Here is an 18997-nt window from a genome sequence, read left to right as displayed (position 1 = left end):
TGGACTTTGTTCTGGAAGCCAGGATTCAGCATGGCCAACTGTGCCAGGCTGCGAGGCCCGGTGTGAACGCGCAAAGTGGCAGCAAAAACAAGAGACAGCCGCCTGCGCTTGGATGGAACCAACGTTGGCCATAAACAGATCTGGCGGGTGGGATGTTCTGCTGTCACACCAGGGGACCAGAGCCCTGTACTGTAATATGTTTATTCAACCTTTACCATGGCTCCAAAACCGCCCCTCTCTGCCAGGGAGACGCCTTCGCTCAGGTTGGCCAGGTCGGTCAGGCTGGCACCATGGGCTCCATCAAGCACCTGGTCATACTGCTCCAGGCTCCTGTGGGCCTCCTGGCGACTTTCATGCAGCTGGGAAAGTTTGCTCCTTGCCTATGCAATAAAGACATCATCAGCATTAAGCAGGGTCAGGAAAACATGTCAGGAAAGATCTTTTTTTTTAAGACACAGGGTCTCACTCTGTCACCCAGATTGGAGTGATCATAGCTCACTGTAGCCTTGAGCTCCTGGCCTCAGGAGCTCCTCCTGCCTCAGCCTCCTGAGTAGCTGGGACTACGGGCGCATGTCACCACCTATATTTTTGGGCAACAAACTGAGACCCCATCTCTGCAAAAAATACAAAAAAATTCTGTATTTTTTGTAGAGATGGGGGTCTCACTATGTTGCCCAGTCTGGTCTTGAACTCCTGGCCTCAAGTGATCCTCTTGCCTCAGCCTCCTAAAGTGCTGGGATGACAGGTGTAAGGCACTGCACTGAGCAAAGCAAGATATCTTTGCTCCTGACACCCAACTACAAACTCTAAGGGTTAGAAGAGAAAACACTGAAAGTAATCCTACAGATATTAACCATAAAGCACAAGAAAGGGTGGTAAATCTCTGAGCGGTCCATGCTTGTGATCAACTGTGGCCTATAAACTGGCTAATGGAGCACAGAGAGAGACCAGTTCAATTGGGAAAGGAAGTGTGCCTGGCCACTCCGACACAAGCGAGGGCCAGTGTCACAGCCACTATGTAGACTGGATGCCCAGGGCCAGGACAGAGGCCTTCAACTACTGCCCACAGGAGAGCAGGGAAGGGCAACGGCTGCAGGCCACGAGAAGCCAGCGACCCCCTGGACTGGGAAGAGGGTGGGACGTCCCAGGCAGCTTAGAGAATGGGGGTCCTGCATGGCGCGATGCTCCAGGGTGGCGCCTCCTGAACACACCAGTGGCTGTGGAGGATGATGTCTGTTCTCTTGCCCAGGGACAAAGAAGTCATCTCCCTGACTTTGTCCCTCTTGTTTGTGTGAGGACCAGGCTGGAAGGAACCCCAAGCTCTCTCCAAATAAGCCATTAATTAAATGTTCCCACTCCGCCCTGCCTAATCCCTGAAGATGCTGTGTGCTCAGGAAAGGAAAGTGAACTCCTCCAGGCCAATGCCAACAAACTCTGGAACATGCCCTGGGGAGTCCTTGGCCCTGCGCCTGCAGGCCAGCACCACAGCCTCCCAAAAGAGACCCTCACATAAGTAACAAGGGTGAGAGCAAAGGAGTTCAGCAGTGGCAGCCTCGGCTCTTGGGGCTTGCTGGTCCCCGGCATGTGGCAGGGACCCAACTCCACGGAAGTACCTGGTTGATTTCGTCTTGTGTTGACTTCAAGGACTTGATGATGGTTTCCAGCTGGACCCGCCCAGCCTGAATGCTCTGCTCCAGCTGGGTTTCCTCCTGCTGCAATCGGTTCAGCTCCGACTTGGCTCGGTTCAGATCATCTTCCTGGGATTTTAAGTCAGATTCCTGAGATTGGATTTGCGTTTTCAATGATGAGATCTGAAATGAGATGTTAAAAGATGTTAAAGGGATTCACAGTGCAGGATGAAATGGGACTCCGAGAAAGAACTCTTAGCCCCCATCCCTGAAACAAGCTAACCCAGGAGGCAGACACCTAACCCAGGCCCGGACACCTGGCTTCCTTACAGGCCTCTTTCTACACCCAAAATAGAGACACAAATGAAAAGGCAGACGGGCTCATCCCGCTGGGGCTAACGGAAGATCACTTTGGAATAATGAGGGGCATGACCAAGCACGAACAATCTCTCCATCCCCCCAGAGGCTGAGCGTCCCCATAGAGTTTTCTGAGGTTGCAGCCTCCAAGATCTGTGAGGAGCCTCAGAGACACCTGAGGAGGGGACACAGGCACCCTGGAACTCCCTGTGTTGTGGGGCACAGCCAGGGTGGGGTGTGTTCAGGGCACAGGTTCACAGGGACCAAGGCCATTCACTTATACAACCTGACTTCTAGGAGCACAGGGGGGTGGCCAGGAAGTCAAGCCACAGGTGCTTAGACACTTTTCCACATGGTATTTGGAGGAACTCTATTGACCCAGTAGGATGTCTAAGTGTTGTGTTCCCAGGTAACATGAGCTCAGGGGAGTCCTTGGGAAGCCCCTGCCCGTGCACAGGGCGCTGCCCCGGAGGTGGCCGGGACCCACCATCTGAGTCTCATCCTGGCACTTCTGCCGGACATCGCTCAGCATGTCTCGGAGCTTGGCCTTCTGCTGGTCCATCTCATCCAGGCGGTCTTGAGCATCCTGTTTCTGAGCCTCGAGCTCCTGCAAACTGCTTGTTTCCCGGTCTAGGTCATTTTGTAATTCCTAGGGAGGAGTTGCAGGGGTTTACGTGAGGATGGGAAAAATGAAGCATGTCCAAGATAACGGGGGGCAGCCTGGGCCAGAAGTCCAGGGGAAGCCTCCGAAACCACCCGCTGTGACCGTGCTCAGAGCGAGCATTCCGTGCACACCCACAGCCAATGTGTGCCTCTTGGGCTGGAGGCCCAGGGCCACTCTCTCACCAGCTCCCTCAGCAGGTATTTCCCGATGGCCTAACAGAGGCCAGGTGCGAGAGAAGGGGCTGGGTCCCTGTGAGAAAAAGGCCCCAGCTCCCGGATGACATGCAGCTTTGGCTGCGGAGGGGAACATCACCCAAACGCAAATAAATGTGGACAAGTGGCGCCAAGGGGGTCACAGGGAAACTGCTGTCACACCTTGTGGGCAGGGAAGATGCCCACAAAAGCAGCATTTAGGGGGTGCCAACAGGTGAGCAGGTGCCAGGCAGGTGAAGAGCCAGGGACAGAGCCTGGCGGAGGGAACCACAGGGACCCCAGGGTGGGGGGGTGTCGCACTCCAGCTAGAGCAAAAGGGAATGGGTGGAGGCATCAGAGGCTGCACCCCACAGGCCACACCAAGGAGACTGCTGGGCTCTGCAATGGGGAGCCCAGTGGGATGTGTGAGCGTGGGAGGTGGGACATCATGATTCTGTTTCTGAAGCTCTCTCTGACCCCGTGGGATAGATCCAGATGGTCAGCCCGAGGCTCCACCGTTCCATGATTCCACTTCCAAGAAAAGCATCCTGGAAGCGTACAGCGTGTGCAGAGGCACACAACGTCTATGACAGCAAAATCTGTAAACAATGCAGATGTCCATGAAGTGCTGGCTGGAAGGTTCCAGCACAGCCCACACTGTGGGATGCTCCTTGGCCATGGAATGGGATGGCTCTGTGTGCTCTGCCTTACAGTGGGACATGAGCACGTTGCATTTGTGCGAATGGGAAGGGGAGGGTATGTGTGGTGTGCATCAACCTTTCTGGAAGGCCCCCCGCCAGGAGCTCATGAACAGCACCTCCAGGAATGGGGACACCCAAGGAGGGGGCAGAGGCTTCTCACCTCCTGATTTTCAACCATGCAAATGCATTATCTGTCTTTAAGATAAATAACCAAAGCTGAAATAGCACAACGGGCATTGTGACAAGCCTCCTCCCTCCAGCTGCCATGTGGAGCGTGGTGCAAGGGGCCATCAGGACGCAGGAACTGCAGGGGCCTCGGGTGGGGTCCAGGGAGAGGCAGCAGCAGCTGGGGCCTGAGTGAGGTAGTGGTTGTGAGAATGGATAGGAGGGGTGGATTTGCAGGGAGCCATGGCTGGGTGGTGGGGCTAAGTCCCAGAGCCGGCCTGGGCTGCTGCGGTGGCTGGCGCCCTGAGATAACAAAACCAGAGGTGGCCCAGGGTCTCCCCTCTCCTCACTATGGGGACAAAAACATGGCGCTTCCTTGCCTCGACAGGCAAATCACGCCTCGGGAAGCTGGGGTCTCTGTTCCCCAGTCTCCCTGCCCCTGGCCTTTCACTTGAGGGATGGAGCTGGAGGGGACAATCAGGGTCACTTCCGGACGTGTTCGACAGGAAACCCAGGAGAAAGACTCCAGTGAGTGTGCCAGGAAGGAAAGATGCGGGAAACACAAAGTCAGGCGTGTCAGCATCAAGGTGGTATTTAAACATGTGGGAATGGGTGAGGTGTCCAGTGGGGGGCACGGAGAGAGCCCGAGGTAGCCCAATGCTCCGAGCAATGCTCCCACCAGGGACAGAAGCCTCTAGAGCCTCCTAAGTCTAACCCTGGCCCCACCACCGGGTAACGCTGGCAGCAACTCCCTGATGTCCTGGGCCTCAGGGTTCTAGTTAGCACCACACTGGCTCCTTCCAGGCCACGGCCCATGGCTCCAGGACACTAGCGGCTCCAATGCCTTTGGCCTGCCCAGAGAAGGTCCCTCCTTTACCTCCTCCTCAAACCAAAGATGACAAAATGTGTACACCACACTCTTCATGCACAGAGCAGAGAATATTTGCCCAGAAAAGGCATGACAGGAGGACGAGAGGGAACTCACTGGCCACATGCCGTGTACTGAATGTCTGTTGTTGAAATTCTCACTCCCCAAGATGATGGTATTAGGTGTGGGGCCTCTAGGAGGTGATTAGGTCATAAGGGTACAGCCCTTGTGAGTGGGATTAGTGGCCTTATAAAAGAGGCCCCTGAGAGCTGCCTCAATCTTTCCACTGAGTGAGGACACAGCAAGAAGGTGCTGCCTATGAACCAGGAAGTGGGTCCTCCCCAGACGCTGAATCTGCAGGCCCCTTGATCTTGGACTTCCCAGCCTCCTGAACTGTGAGCAGTAAACTTCTGTTGTTTATAAGCCTCCCAGTGCATGGTGTGTTGTTATGGCAAGCCGAATGCACTAAGACACACGTGCCATGTCAGCGTCTGCAGTGACAAAGGTGCTCAGGGTACCTCACCACTTCTCTAAGAGGGTTTTCACAGTCTCAACCCCTCCTCAGAAGCTCCTGCCCTACTCACTCTTGGCTCTCCCTTCCCTTTCTTCTCCCCACTCCCCAGCATTTTTTTTTCTTTTGAGACAGAATTTCACTCTGTCACCCAGGCTGGAGTGCAGTGGTGCAGTCTCAGCTCACTGCAACCTCTGCCTCCTGGGTTCAAGGGATTCTCGTGCATCAGTCTCCCGAGTAGCTGGGACTACAGATGCACGCCACCACGCCCAGTTGGGTGATTTTTTGTTTTTGCTTTTTTGTATTTTTAGTATAGAGTGGGTTTCACCATGTTGGCCAGCCTGGTCTTGAACTCCTGGCCTCAAGTGATCCGCCAGCCTCAGTCTCCCAAAGTGCTGGGATTACAGGTGTGAGCCACCATGCCTGGCCTTCTGTTCCCCTTCTTGATTCTTGCTTTCTCCCTTCTTGATATATAAAATCAATAAAACTGAAATACACAATTGTTTAAACCTTGCTGGGTAATTTTTTGCACATAGTTTCTCCCCCATTTAGGAAACCGAGCTGCAGTTTCTTTCAGGGCAGTCTCCGTCTTCCCCCTTCATTGAAAAATGTCATTGCTCAGTCAGGCCACAGCGCAGCCAACCCCCGTGACATGACAACTCCTGGATTCCCCTAGACACTAGTGGAGACCCTGGGCCAGAAGGGGTGGCTGCTGATGGGACAGTGACTGTCTCCAAACCCCTGAACTGAGGCATTAAGTCTAACAAGTTTGGGGGTGATAACACAGAATAATTGAAACAGAGTTAGTTGTGGGACCTGGGGATGTGGGTGGCCACATCTAAGGGGAGTGATGGATAAGGGAAGGGAAGACGGGAAGAGGGTTAGGCCCGGTGGGGTAGCTCTGGACACCAGGTAACAATAGTGTGGAACTGAAGGAATCTGGATCTCATTCCGTAATGGAGAAGGAGCCATCAGAAAGTCCCAGAGGGACTTAAAGACCCACCAGCTCCAGGTTAGGAAGGGGAGCTCAGAGCAAAGAGAAGACAAAAATAACCCCAACAGTCCATGGAGTCCACACAATCCCTGTCAGAATCCCAGCTGGCCTCTTTGCAGAAATAGACAAGCTGATTCCAAAATTCATATGGGGCCGGGCACGGTGGCTCACTCCTGTAATGCCAGCACTTTGGGAGGCCAAGGCAAGCAGATCATCTGAGGTCAGGAGTTTGAGACCAGCCTGGCTAACATGGTAAAACCCAGTCTCTACTAAAAATACAAAAATTAGCTCGGTGTGGTGGCACGTATCTGCATTCTCAGCTACTCGGGAGGCTGAGGCAGGAGAATCATTTGAACCCAGGAGGCAGAGGTTGCAGTGAGCCGAGATCGCGCCACTGCACTCCAGCCTGAGCGACAGAGTGAGACTCCATCTCAAAAAAAAAAAAAAAAAATCATATGGAAACACATGGGACCCAGAATAGCCATGACAACCCTGACAGAGAAAAAAAAGATGGAGGATGCCCATTTCCTGATTTCACAACTTCTACAGAGCTGCAGTAATCAAGCCAGTGATGTAGTGGCATGAGGAGAGGCAGATAGGTCAATGGGATAGAGCTGACGGTCCAAAAATAAACCGCACACAGCTACAGTCAACTCATCCTTGACAAGGATGCCAGGGCCATTCAATGGGGGAAAGAAGAGTCTCTTCAACAAATGGCACTGGCCCAGCATAGTGGCTCACACCTGTAATCCCAACACTTTGAGAGGCCAGAGTGGGAAGATCCCTAGAGGCCAGGTGTTTGAGATGAGCCTGAGCAACAGAGCGAGACCCTGTCTCCTAAAAAAAAAAAAAAAAAATTGTTTTTGAATTAGCTAGGTATGGCAGTGCACACCCTGTAGTCCTAGCTACTCAGGAAGCTGATGCAGGAGGATCCCTTGAGCCCAGGAGTTTGAGGCTGCAGTGAACTAGAATCATACCACTGCACTCCAGCCTGGGCAACAGAGCGAGACTCTGTCTCTAAAAACAAATTTTTTAAAGTAAAATAATAAAAACAATGGTGCCAGGACAACTAGATGTCCACATGCAAAAGAATGACATTGCATCCCTGCCTTATGCTATATCCAAAAATTAACTAGAAATGGATCAAAGACCTACATGGAAAAGCGAAAACTATAACACTCTTAGAAAAAAACACAGGAGTACATCATGTGACCTGAGATTTGGCAATGGGTTCTCAGCTATGACACCAAATGCAACAGCAGCAAAAAAAGGATAAACTCGACTTCACCAACATTAACAACTTGTGCTTCAAAAGACACCATCAAGAATGTGGAAAGACAATCCAGAGTGGACTCTCAGTGGATGCTGAGAAGGTATTTGCAAGTCACATATCTGACAAGGACTTCTACCTAGAAATGATAAAGAACTCTTCAAATTCAGCTATAGGCCAGGCACAGTGGCTCCCGCCTGTAATCCCAGCACTTTGGGAGGCCGAGGTGGGAGGATCACCTGAGGTCAGGAGTTTGAGACCAGCCTGGCCAACATGGTGAAACCCTGTCTCTACTAAAAATACAAAAATTAGCTGTGTGTGGTGGTGCACACCTGTAATCCCAGCTACTTGGGAGGCTAAGGCAGGAGAATCACTTGAACCTGGGAGGCGGAGGTTGCAGTGAGCGGAGATCACACCACTGCACTCCAGCCTGGGCCACAGAGTGAGACTCAGTCTCCAAAAAAAAAAAAAAAAAATCAGCTATAAAAAGAACCCAATTAACCAGTTGTGGTGGCATATGCCTGTAATCCCAGCTACTCGGGAAGCTGAGGCACAAAAATCAGTTGAACCCGGGAGGCGGAGGCTGCAATGAGCTGAGATTGCACCCTTGCGCTCCAGCCTAGGCAACAGAGTGAGACTCCATCTCAAAAAAAAAAAAACAAGCAATTTAAAAATCGGCAAGAAAAAAAAAATTTCAATATAAAAGGGCAAGGAATTGGAATGATTTTTCTCCAAAGACTACATACAAATGGCTAATAAGCACATGGAAAGATACTTGATGTCGCTAAGGAAGCATGAGGGACATGCCAATGAAATCTACAATGAGGCAGTGCTCCACACCCACCACGACGGCTAGAAGGAAAAACGAGAAATGGGTAAGTGTTGGTGAGGCTGTGCAGAGCTGGCACCCTCGTATACTGCTTATGGGAATGTAAAATGGTACAGCCACTTTGAAAAACAGTCTGGCAGCTCCTCAACAGTTACCATGTGGCCCAGCAAATTCACTCCCAGGTATACACTCAAGGTAAAGGCAAACAGGTGTTCACATAAAAACTTGCAGACAAATGATCCTAGCAACAATATTTACAAAGCCAAAAAGTGGGAAAACCCAAACATCTATCAACTGAGGGATGGATGAGTAAAATGTGGCCCATCGTGGCTTGGCACAGTGGCTCATGCCTGTAATCCCAGCACTCTGGGAGGCTGAGGCAGGCAGATTGCTTTGAGTCCAGGAGTTTGGAACCAACCTGGACAACATAGTGAGACCTTGTCTCTACAAAAAAAATTAAAAATTAGCCAAGCATGGTGGTGCATGCCTGTAGTCCCAGCTACTTGAGAAGCTGAGGTGGGAGGATCATCTGAGTCTGGGAGGCGGAAGTTGCAGTGAACCAAGGTTGTGTCACTATACTCCAGCCTGGGCAACGGAGTGAGACCCTGCCTCTTAAAACAAAAAATGTGCTCCATCAACACAATGGAATATTATTCTGCCATAAAAAGGAATGCAATGCTAATACATGCTGCAATATGGATGACCCTCAAAAACATGATGCTGAGTGGAAGAAGCCAGGAGCAAAAGGTCATGTGTTGTATGATTCCACTGATAGGAAATGTCCGGAACTCCCAGGTATCCACCTGAGATAAATGCAAACAGGTGTTCACATGAAAACCTGCAGACAAATGTTCCCAGCAACATTATTCACAACAGCCAAAAAGTGGGAAAACCCAAATATTCACCGATGGGAGGAACAGATGAAGAAAATGTGCCCTATTGTGGCTGGGTACAAATCCATACACACAGAAAAAAGATGAGTAGTTGCCAGGGGCTTGAGAAAGGGGAGAATGGGAAGTAACTGCTTAATGGGGATGAGGTTTCCTTTTGGGTTAATGGAAAGTTAGTGTCAAACTCCTCCACTCACTGAAAGAGAATAGTTAACAATGAATCTTTCAGAAAGTAACCTTCCATTTACTGTTCAGGGCTAGATGTTTTTATGGGCCTACTGGTGCCTATGGGTGAAACAATCAGGTTCTAACTCGATAGAGTGATGGTTAATCAACACAGTGATTATGCGAAACACCACTGAAATGTACACTTTAATACAGCACATTTGACATGAACTATATAGTCATCCCTCAGATTGGTATTAAAATTTGCAGATCCTCAAGTGTGACATAAAACGGTTCAGTGTTTGCATACAACCTACACACGTCCCCTACCCTACCACCACCCCATATTACTTACTTATCCATTTATTTTTGAGGCAGGGTCTCACTCTGTTGCCCAGGGTGGAGTGCAGTAGTGCAATCACAGCTCACTACTGCCTTAAACTCCTGGGCTCAAGTGATTCTCCCACCTCAGCCTCCTGAGTAACTGGGACTACAGACATATGCCACTACACCTGGGCTTGAGCCCAGGCTGGTCTCAAACTCCTGGGCTCAAGCGAGCCTCCGGCCTCGGCCTCCCAAAGTGCTGGGATTACAGGTGTGAGCCACCACAGGCAGCCTCGTATACTTTAAATTATCTCTAGGTTATTTATAATACCTAATATAATGTAAATGCTATGTAAATAGTTATCATATTGTATTGTTTTATCAATTTGGATTATTTTTTATTTTTTAATCTTTAATCGGTGGTTGGTTAGATCCAAGGATGCAGAACCCTTGGATACAGAGGGCCAACTTGTCTCAATTTTAGAAAAAGAGAAGCCACTCTCTATGGTTATAAGCAACTTTAAAAACTTCAGCCTGTAATTCCAGCACTTTGGGAGGCTGAGGTGGGCAGATCACGAGGTCAGGAGATTGAGATCATCCTAATCAACATGGTGAAACCCCGTCTCTACTAAAATACAAAAAATTAGCCGGGCGTGGTGGTGTGTACCTGTAATCCCAGCTACTTGGGAGGCTGAGACAGGGGAATCGCTTGAACCCAGGAGGCAGAGACTGCAGTGAGCTGAGATCGTGCCACTGCACTCCAGCCTGGCAACAGAGCAAGACTCCGTTTTAAAAAAAAAAAAAAACTTCACTCTCGCCAGGCTTGGTGGCTTACACCTGTAATCCTAACGCTTTGAGAAGCCAAGGCAGGAGAATCATTTGAGCTCAAGAGTTTGAGATCCAGTCTCTATCTGGGGAAAAAAAAAAATTATTTTTTTAAAAAACCAACTTCTTCTCCTAGAAAACACCAAATGGTGGCCGGGCGCGGTGGCTCACGCTTGTAATCCCAGCACTTTGGGAGTCCGAGGCGGGCGGATCACGAAGTCAGGAGATTGAGACCACGGTGAAACTCCGTCTCTACTAAAAATACAAAAAATTAGCCGGGCGCGGTGGCGGGTGCCTGTAGTCCCAGCTACTCAGAGAGGCTGAGGCAGGAAAATGGCGTGAACCCTGGAGGCGGAGCTTGCAGTGAGCTGAGATTGCGCCACTGCACTCCAGCTTGGGCAACAGAGCGAGACTCCGTCTCAAAAAAAAAAAAAAAAGAAAACACCAAATGGCGGATGACACCGGTGCAGAGGGGGGTGGGGGGCGGTGTCAGAGGCCCTGGGATGGACAACCACAGTAACTTCCACGGAGGTTTCAGCAATGGCATCTGGGGCTGGGGTCCCGGCCGTGGACGGGGCCGGGGCCAGGGCCAAGGCCACGGAGCTTGCAGAAGCAAGGCCAAGGATAGGAGTGGATGCCCGTCACCAAGCTGGGCCGCCTGGTCAACGATGTGAAGATCAAGTCCCTGGAGGAGAGCTATCTCTTCTCCCGCCCATCAAGGAATCTGAGATCATTGACTTTTGCCCGGGGGCCTCTCTCAAGGATGAGATTTTGAAGATTATGCCAGTGCAGAAACAGACCCACGCCGGCCAGTGCACCAGGTTCAAAGCGTTTGTTGCTATCAGGGACTACAATGGCCACATCAGTCTGGGTGTTAAGTGCTCCAAGGAGGCGGCCACTGCCATCCGCAGGGCCATCATCCTGGCCAAGCTCTCCATTGTCCCCGTGTGCAGAGGCTATTGGGGGAACAAGATCGGCAAACCCCACATTGTCCCTTGCAAGGTGACAGGCCACTGCAACTCTGTGCTGGTGTACCTCATCCCCACGCCCAGGGGCACTGGCATTGTCTCAGCACCTGTGCCTAAGAAGCCGCTCATGATGGCTAGTATCAATGACTGCTACACCTCAGCCAGGGGCTGCACTGCCATCCTGGGCAACTTCGCCAAGGCCACCTTTGATGCCATCTCTAAGACCTACAGCTACCTGACCCCCAACCTCTGGAAGGAGACTGTATTCACCAAGTCTCCCTATCAGGAATTCACTGACCACCTTGCCAAGACCTACACCAGAGTCTCCATGCAGAGGACCCAGGCTCCAGCTGTGGCTACAACATAGGGATTTTATACAAGAAAAATAAAGTGAATTAAGCCTGAAAAAAAAAAAAAACTTCATTCTGCAGCCCCCAAGAGCTCATGTTTCCATCCAGGGCAGACCCTCGCCCCTCCCCACCACCAGCCAGGGACGGAAGTTTTCCTGAACTACATTTAGCACAAAGTAGATGTAACCAAAACGAGTGAGACCCTTACCTGCACCTCGCTGGTTTTCTGTCTGATTGCCTCTTCCTTTTCTCGAATGTCTTGTTCCAGTGAATATTTCTCTCTGAATGTTTAAAAATATTTCGTGAAAACAAGAGTGAATAATAATCCTCCACCCCTTCCCAAGACCTGATTCTGTTTACCCCCACAAAAGCCCCTCTGTGTGCTGGCAGAAGTCTAAGAATGAGCCCCAGCGACCGCTCGCCCTGTACAGTCCCTTCCCCGTCGACTGTAGGTAGGACCTGTGACCACGGGAGGGATTGCTCCCAACGTAACCACCCTCTAAAAGCAGCACGCTTTCTCTACCTGGTGGCCCAAGTGGAAGTCAGAGACATCCCAAGTGTAATAAGGACCCAACGCGCCCTTGCTGACTTTGAAGGTGGAGGGGCCACGTGAGGGGGAACAGGGGCAGTGTCCAGGAGCACAGAGTGGCCCTGGCTGACACTCAGCAAGGAAAAAGAGACCTCGGACCCCCAGCCACAGGGAAATGGATTCTGCCAACACCTGAATGAGCCTGGAAACAAATTCTTCCCCTAGAGCCTCCAACAAGAGCCCAGCCCAGCTGACAACTTGACCACAGCCTATGACACCCCAGACAGCCCAGGAGAGCCTATCTGAACTACTGCTTTTTTTTGAGGGAGTCTCGCTCTGTCACCCAGGCTGGAGTGCAGTGGTGCAATCTCAGCTCACTGCATCCTCCACCTCCCCGGTTCAAGTGATTCTCCTGCCTCAGCCTCCCAAGTAGCTGGGACTACAGGCACGTGCCACCACGCCCGGCTAATTTTTGTATTTTTAGTAGAGACGGGGTTTCACTGTGTTAATCAGGACGGTCTCGATCTCTTGACCTTGTGATCCACCCACCTCGGCCTCCCAAAGTACTGGGATTATAGGCGTGGGCCAACATGCCAGGCCTTTTTTTGGAATAGGCTTTTGCTCTGTCACCCAGGCTGGACTGCAGTGGCATGATCATAGCTCACTGCATCCTTGACCTCCTGGGCTCAAGCAATCCTCCTACCTTAGCCTCCTGAGTAGCTAGGACCACAGGTGTACCCCACCAGGCCTGGCTAATTTTTTATTTTTTGTAGCCGAGGTCTCATTATGTGGCCCAGGCTGGTCTGGACCTCCTGGTTGGCTCAACCGATCCTCTTGCCTTGGCCTCCCAAAGCACTTGGATTACAGGCATGAGCCACAGCACCTGGCCTTCTTTTATTTTTAAACTGAGATAGAATTCATGCATGTATTTCCTAGCACTGCTGTAACAAATCACCAGCTGGGTGGCTTGGAACAGGAAAAACTGATTATAGGTGTGAACCACAAGGCCCAGGGTTTAGTGCCCTTATAAGAAGGATCCCAGAGAGCTTCCTTTGCTCCTTTTGCCCTGTGAGGACACGGCAAGAAGGTGACTGCCCAGGGTTTAGTGTCCTTATAAGAAGGACCCCAGAGAGCTTCCTTTGCTCCTTTTGCCCTGTGAGGACACGGCAAGAAGGTGACTCTCCAGGAATCAGCAAATGGGCCCTCAGCAGACCGGATCTGCTGGTATCTTGAGGTTGGACTTTGCAGCCTCCAGAACTGTGCAAAATGTCTGATGTTTAAGCCACCCATTCAGAGTGATTTGTTACAGCAGTCTGAATGGACTAAGACCCTCCTCTTGTGCCCAAAGAGGCTGCCTCAGGGACAGGAACACCATGTGTCTAACAGACCCTGACTCCTGCCTGGGGACCCAGGACTTGTGCAACAGTAAGGCCCTCTCAGGGACATATCGACAAACACACAATAAGTGATCATTGGAATATTCATTTCCACAAGCTCGGAAACTTACAATACAAAGTGCTCTTTAAACTGAAGGACCTAACATGCCCTTGCTGGCTTATGGCAGTGTGAAATCATAGGAGGAAAGCTCAGCCCACACTCCCTGAATCCAAGGGCCACTCTCAGAGCCACCTGCTCAAGGGGCCACTGCAGGCCCCAGCCTCCTACAGATGGGCGCTCTGCACACACCAGCCTGTCACCTCCACATTGGGGAAACAAGGCTCCTGGCTGTCTGAGGCCACACTGGGGTGATTCACACCCCAGTGTCCCTTCCTAAACCAGGACCCTTGCACAACAGGGGCTCCCTCCATCCTTGGCCTGCTGGTCCTGATTCTCAGGCCTGCCCAGGCTCTAGCATGCTGGCCCTGCATCCTCAAGACACGCTCAGCCTTGTTAGGCTGCACATCCTTGCTGACTGCCAGTTTGGATAACACGGCCCCCAGGAGCCGAGACAGAACAGGAACCGTCCGCTGCACTGAACATGAAGTGGGGTGCCTGGCTCAGGCCGTGGCTGAGGTTTTCTAACCAGCCACCCACCTTGATCCCCTCCAAGACCTAACCTGCCTTTGCTCATCAGGGCTCTGCTAACAGCACAAAACCAAGCCCAGAGGAGCTGACGGAATACTGCACCTGTTAATATGACCCCCATGGATCCCCCAGCTAGGACCAGGATCCAGTCCTCCCTGGGAAAGTCAAAGCCCTTTCCATTTTCAGCCAAGTAAACAATCTCTTTCCCACAGAGGGCAAAGCACCTTTGGGCCCTTCTGCACGGTGCCCTAACATCACGAGTCCACCCTGTCCTAGAATCGACTGGAAAAAAGATGCTGGCTGGCACAGTGGCTCATGCCTGTAATCCCAGCACTTTGGGAGGCCGAGGCGGGTGGATCACTTGAGGTCAGGAGTTCGAGACCAGCCTGGGCAACATGGCGAAACCCTATCTCTACAAAAAATACAAAAAAATTAGCCAGGCATGGTGGCATGCACCTGTACTCTCAGCTACCTGGGAGGCTGAGTGGGAAGATCACTTGAGCCCAGGAGGCAGAGGCTGCAGTGAGCTGAGATCACACCACTGCACTCCAGCCTAGGTGACAGAATGAGACTCTGTCTCAAATTAAAAAAAAAAAAAAAATCTAGCCGGCATGGCGGTGCGTCCTAGCTACTTGAGAGGCTGAGATGGGAGGATTGCTTAAGCCTAGGAGACAGACGCTACAGTGAGCCATGATCACGCCACTACACTCCAGCTTGGGTGACAGAGCAAGACCCTGTCTGAAAAACAAACAACAAAAAAGGATGTCATTCTTGAAGAGGATCCAGAGGGGAATACAGGAAGTGGCTGCATTTCTTTATACCAGACTCTAAAAGTACAGACAGCTCATCCAAAGCCCTCATTTACACACGAGGAAACTAAGGCACTAGGCAAGGAGGGGAGCCAGAGACCTGGAGGCCCCTTCACACCTTCAGCTGCTGGGTCCTAAGCCTGCTCCTCGCCATCCGAGACCCAATTGCTCTAGCTGTCAAGGATAACAAGGCCTTCCTAGCACTGGGGAGGGGCTGATGCCTGGGGTTACTGAGCTGCAACCTGCCTGAGACCACACAGCTGCCACAGCCTCTGCCCACGACCTGCCTGGGACCACACAGCTGCCACGGGCTCTGCCCCGACCTGCCTGGACCACACAGCTGCCACGGGCTCTGCCCACGACCTGCCTGGGACCACACAGCTGCCACCCACAGGATCTGGTCAAGACCTGCCTGGGACCACACAGCTGCTATGGGCTCTGGCTGAGGCTGATTCAAATGTAAGATGTCACTCTTTGAGCCCCTTGAGCCAGTTTAGGACCTCAGAAGCTGTATCTTTTCCTTCCTTCTGAATAAACCTATGATGAGCAAACTTCCAGGTGAGTCTCTGATATTTCCGATAACAACCTGGGAGAGTTCATGTAACGTTTGGATGTGGAGGGAAGGGCCGTTTCCAACATACCTTTGTAACTGGGCGATCTCTTGACTGATGTCATCAAGCTCCTTCACGCCAGTAAACTCCCCGGAGCCGAGAGAGCCTGAACTGTCCTAGAATCGAATTCAGAGGCGAGATCTCTAATTAGCAACCTGACATCACCTGACAGGAGGCACCAGCAGGTCTCGGGCCCAGGGATAAAATTGTCCCTTTAGTACACAGGGTGAGGTAGCACAAGTGCCAGCCCCCTGCCTGGGGAAATACCTGGGCAGCCAAGCCACCCTCCCGGGGTCCCCTGTTGAGGAAGGCAAGGACCACAGGCAGCACCCGCCACCGACTGTGGGCTCATGTGTGCCACCAGTGCCACCTGGTGGCAGGCGGTGGGAAGGGATGTCAATACCCCCAGGGCATGACCAGCACCACTCACCGGGCCGGGCGTGCCTCTCTCCGAAGGCGGGACCATGTCCGGCGAGAGGACTTGAGGGGGGTCGATGCCTTTACTGACCTTCTGCTGAATGAAATACATAGCTAACGCGAATTGGTCTTTGCTTAACTTCCCCGTTTGCCTCGTATCGGCCAGGGCCCTGGGAGAAACGTGGGGATGCTAATTACACATCACAGGCACCAACTCAGCCTGAACACAAGTCACCGATCCCAAGCTTTTCAAAAACGACAGCGACGAAAACAACGGCAGGGCGTGGTGGCAAGCGCCAGCTCCTTCCCTACTTCACATCTCCTTCCTAGGAAGTGACCCAGGGGTTCCCCACTCCCAGTGTCCCCCACCCTAGGAGGGCTGTCGGGGCTGAAGAACCCCAAGCCCCTGACCATGGGCTGAGGAGCCAACCCCCTGGGAAAACCTCACTAGGGCTAAGATGCAGCTGCCTCTTCCTTTGGCTTATCTCATGTGTGGGGCAGGCTCTGATGCCGCAGGCGTGGAGTAGACCAGCCCTTCCGTGGAAATGGGTGCTGAGACCAAGCATTGTCCCTGTAGCTCTGGGTCATCTGAATGGCCCCGGCCACTGGCCTTCAATGGGGATGACCGCAGCACTTTGGGGTGTCATCATGATGAAGGAAGAATCAGCAACGACTCTCTGTCTTTGTTATGAACGGAACGTTTATGTCCCCCCAGATTCCTATGTCCAAATCCTATCCCTCAATGGGATGGTGTTGGGAGGTGGGGCCTCTGGGAAGTGATGAGGTCATGAGGGTGGAGCCTCAGGAGTGGGATTAGTGCCCTTATAAAAGAGGCCCCAGAAGGCTCTCTCTGCTCCTTTTGCCATGTGAGAACACAGCAAGCAGGTGGCCATCCACAGACTAGGCAGTGAGCCCTCACCAGACACTGGATCTGCCAGTGCCTGGATCACGGACTTCCACCCCCCAAAGCTGTAAGAAACGTCTGTTTCTAAGCCACTCTGTCTATGGCACTTTGTCACAGCAGCCCAATGGTCTAAAACACTCCTCCTGTGCCCAGATGAGGCTGCCACAGGGGCATGGCCACAATGCACAGGACAGTCCCCCACAACTAAGCGTCCCCTGCCCACATGGCTCTTGGATGTCCTGAAAGATGGGCCAAGGCAGCATTTGAATAGCAGTACACAGTGGTCCTATGGAGCTGAGGTGAGAGGCTCTGCGACACTCATAATCAAGGAGCCAGCCAGGGCCGGGTGCAGTGGCTCATGTCTGTGTTCTCAACACTTTGGGAGCTGAGGCGGGCGGATCACCTCAGGAGTTCGAGACCAGCTTGGCCAACATGGGGAAATCCCGCCTGTACTAAAAATACAAAAATTAGCCAGGCATGGTGGCACGTGCCTGTAATCCCAGCTGCTCAGGAGGCTGAGGCACAAGAATCACTTGAACCCGGGAGGCAGAGGTTTCAGTGAGCCAAGATCACGCCAATGCACTCCAGCCTGGGCAACAGTGAGTCTGTCTCAAAAAAAACGAGCCAGCCAGGAAGGGAAGGGACCCTTTTGGAATAAGGACAAGGCCTTTGGCATCTATGAAAAATGTCTTCCTTCACCCATGCTGCCTTCTCAACGTGGGACCTCGTTTCCCGCCTCCCGTGTAGTTGCGGCAGAAGCCGTTACGACAGAAGTTTCCCCCTCTTTACCAAAACAGAGCTGGGACCGTTCTAACAGACTTATTTATACCCAAATGCGGTCCGTGAACAGAGCTGCAGAGAATGAGCAGATCTCAAGGAACATTGCTGATAAATGCCTAGTTGTCCCCACAGTTCAAGGCCCTGACGATTTCGTACTGCCACTGTCTCTCCCCAGTCTGCCCATGCGGGCCTGAGCCTGCTCATGGGCTGCAGCTGCCTCTCCACTCCTGCCCCTTTTCTGCTCCTGCCATCTCTCAAGGAGCGTGGGCTCCGAGGCCCACCTGTGGAAGGTTCTGAGAGAATGAAGGAGAAGCAAGCTTAGGGGTAGCTCAGTCAGCGGCCATCTGGCTCTGACACCACATCCTGCTCTGCTGACCCATACGGTGGCAGACATCGCAGGGACAAAGCCTCTGTCTTCATGCTCCCCCTCCTCCCAGTCCCTCCTGGTGTGTCATCTACATTGGGCCATGCCCCACCCCAGCCACTCGCAGACATATCTAGACTTCTTTTCTCATGGTTGTTTATTCAAGAGCCCGATCATCCTTTCCTTCCCCTTTGCTGCCCACATGGAATGACCTCTGAGTTCCTTCTTTTGATCCAGGTGGATTAGTGATTTCCTGTGTCATTTCCACGTCGTTACATCATGTATCAATTGCAGCATGCATTATAAATTACTTTCCTTCTACTGCCCCCTGGACCTGACAGTCAGGGTGTCAGGGCACTATGTGTGTTGGTTTCAGAGTCATAAAGGGGACACTGTGTTTTGTTGGTTTCTAAAAGGGACAGTGGATCTGAGGCAGCTGAGACCCACTGTCCCTAGCCAGTTGGAGGCAGCTTGGCCATTTGGGTGATGACTCTGGGACAGCTGGTTCTCAGGCTCCCACCTCACAGTGTGGACATCTGTGAATTACCACTAAGAACAGTCATTTCCCCTAAGCCACTAAGTAACATCCTGAATTTCACTGCTCTACTTGGAGGGATTTGCCTCTTGAGAATTATCCAGCAATTCTTTCCTTTTGATAGCTCCCAAGTGAAGCCTTCTCTAAGGCCACAGGGCTCTGAGCAACAAGCTCAAAAGTGACTTCAGCCCTGGCCAATGGCAAGAGGAGCGCCCCAGCCGTATGAAGTCGGCTGTGTCCAGCCCTGGCAGGGAAAGAGGGGTTGAGGCCGACTCCTCAACTGGGCTCTGAGGCACAGACAGGGTCTCCTTGTGCTCACCCTC

At 52.0% G+C, this 18997-nt stretch overlaps 1 protein-coding gene and 1 pseudogene across 13 annotated transcripts in view; one reads left to right on the top strand and one right to left on the bottom strand.

The window, feature by feature from the left end:
- Window positions 1–18997, bottom strand: part of EPS15L1 (epidermal growth factor receptor pathway substrate 15 like 1) — an 88067-nt gene that overhangs the window by 46096 nt on the left and 22974 nt on the right. For all 13 annotated transcript variants that reach the window (XR_004031998.1, XM_030820533.1, XM_030820527.1 and 10 more), the window contains 6 exons: window positions 16105–16261; window positions 15705–15790; window positions 11909–11981; window positions 2473–2634; window positions 1614–1811; window positions 216–380 (listed from right to left, as the gene is read on the bottom strand). Coding sequence is in view for 12 of the 13 variants with exons in the window: in XM_030820533.1 (XP_030676393.1) it covers window positions 216–380; window positions 1614–1811; window positions 2473–2634; window positions 11909–11981; window positions 15705–15790; window positions 16105–16261 (841 nt within the window). In the remaining variant the exon portion in view is untranslated. The remainder of the gene's footprint in view (window positions 1–215; window positions 381–1613; window positions 1812–2472; window positions 2635–11908; window positions 11982–15704; window positions 15791–16104; window positions 16262–18997) is intronic.
- Window positions 10831–11717, top strand: LOC100586875 (annotated as a pseudogene).

The sequence above is a fragment of the Nomascus leucogenys genome, chromosome 10 (genome assembly GCF_006542625.1).
Source record: "Nomascus leucogenys isolate Asia chromosome 10, Asia_NLE_v1, whole genome shotgun sequence".
Lineage (NCBI taxonomy): Eukaryota > Metazoa > Chordata > Mammalia > Primates > Hylobatidae > Nomascus > Nomascus leucogenys.
The sequence above is the reverse complement of the archived record's forward strand: the minus strand, read 5'-3'. Positions and strand labels throughout refer to the sequence as shown.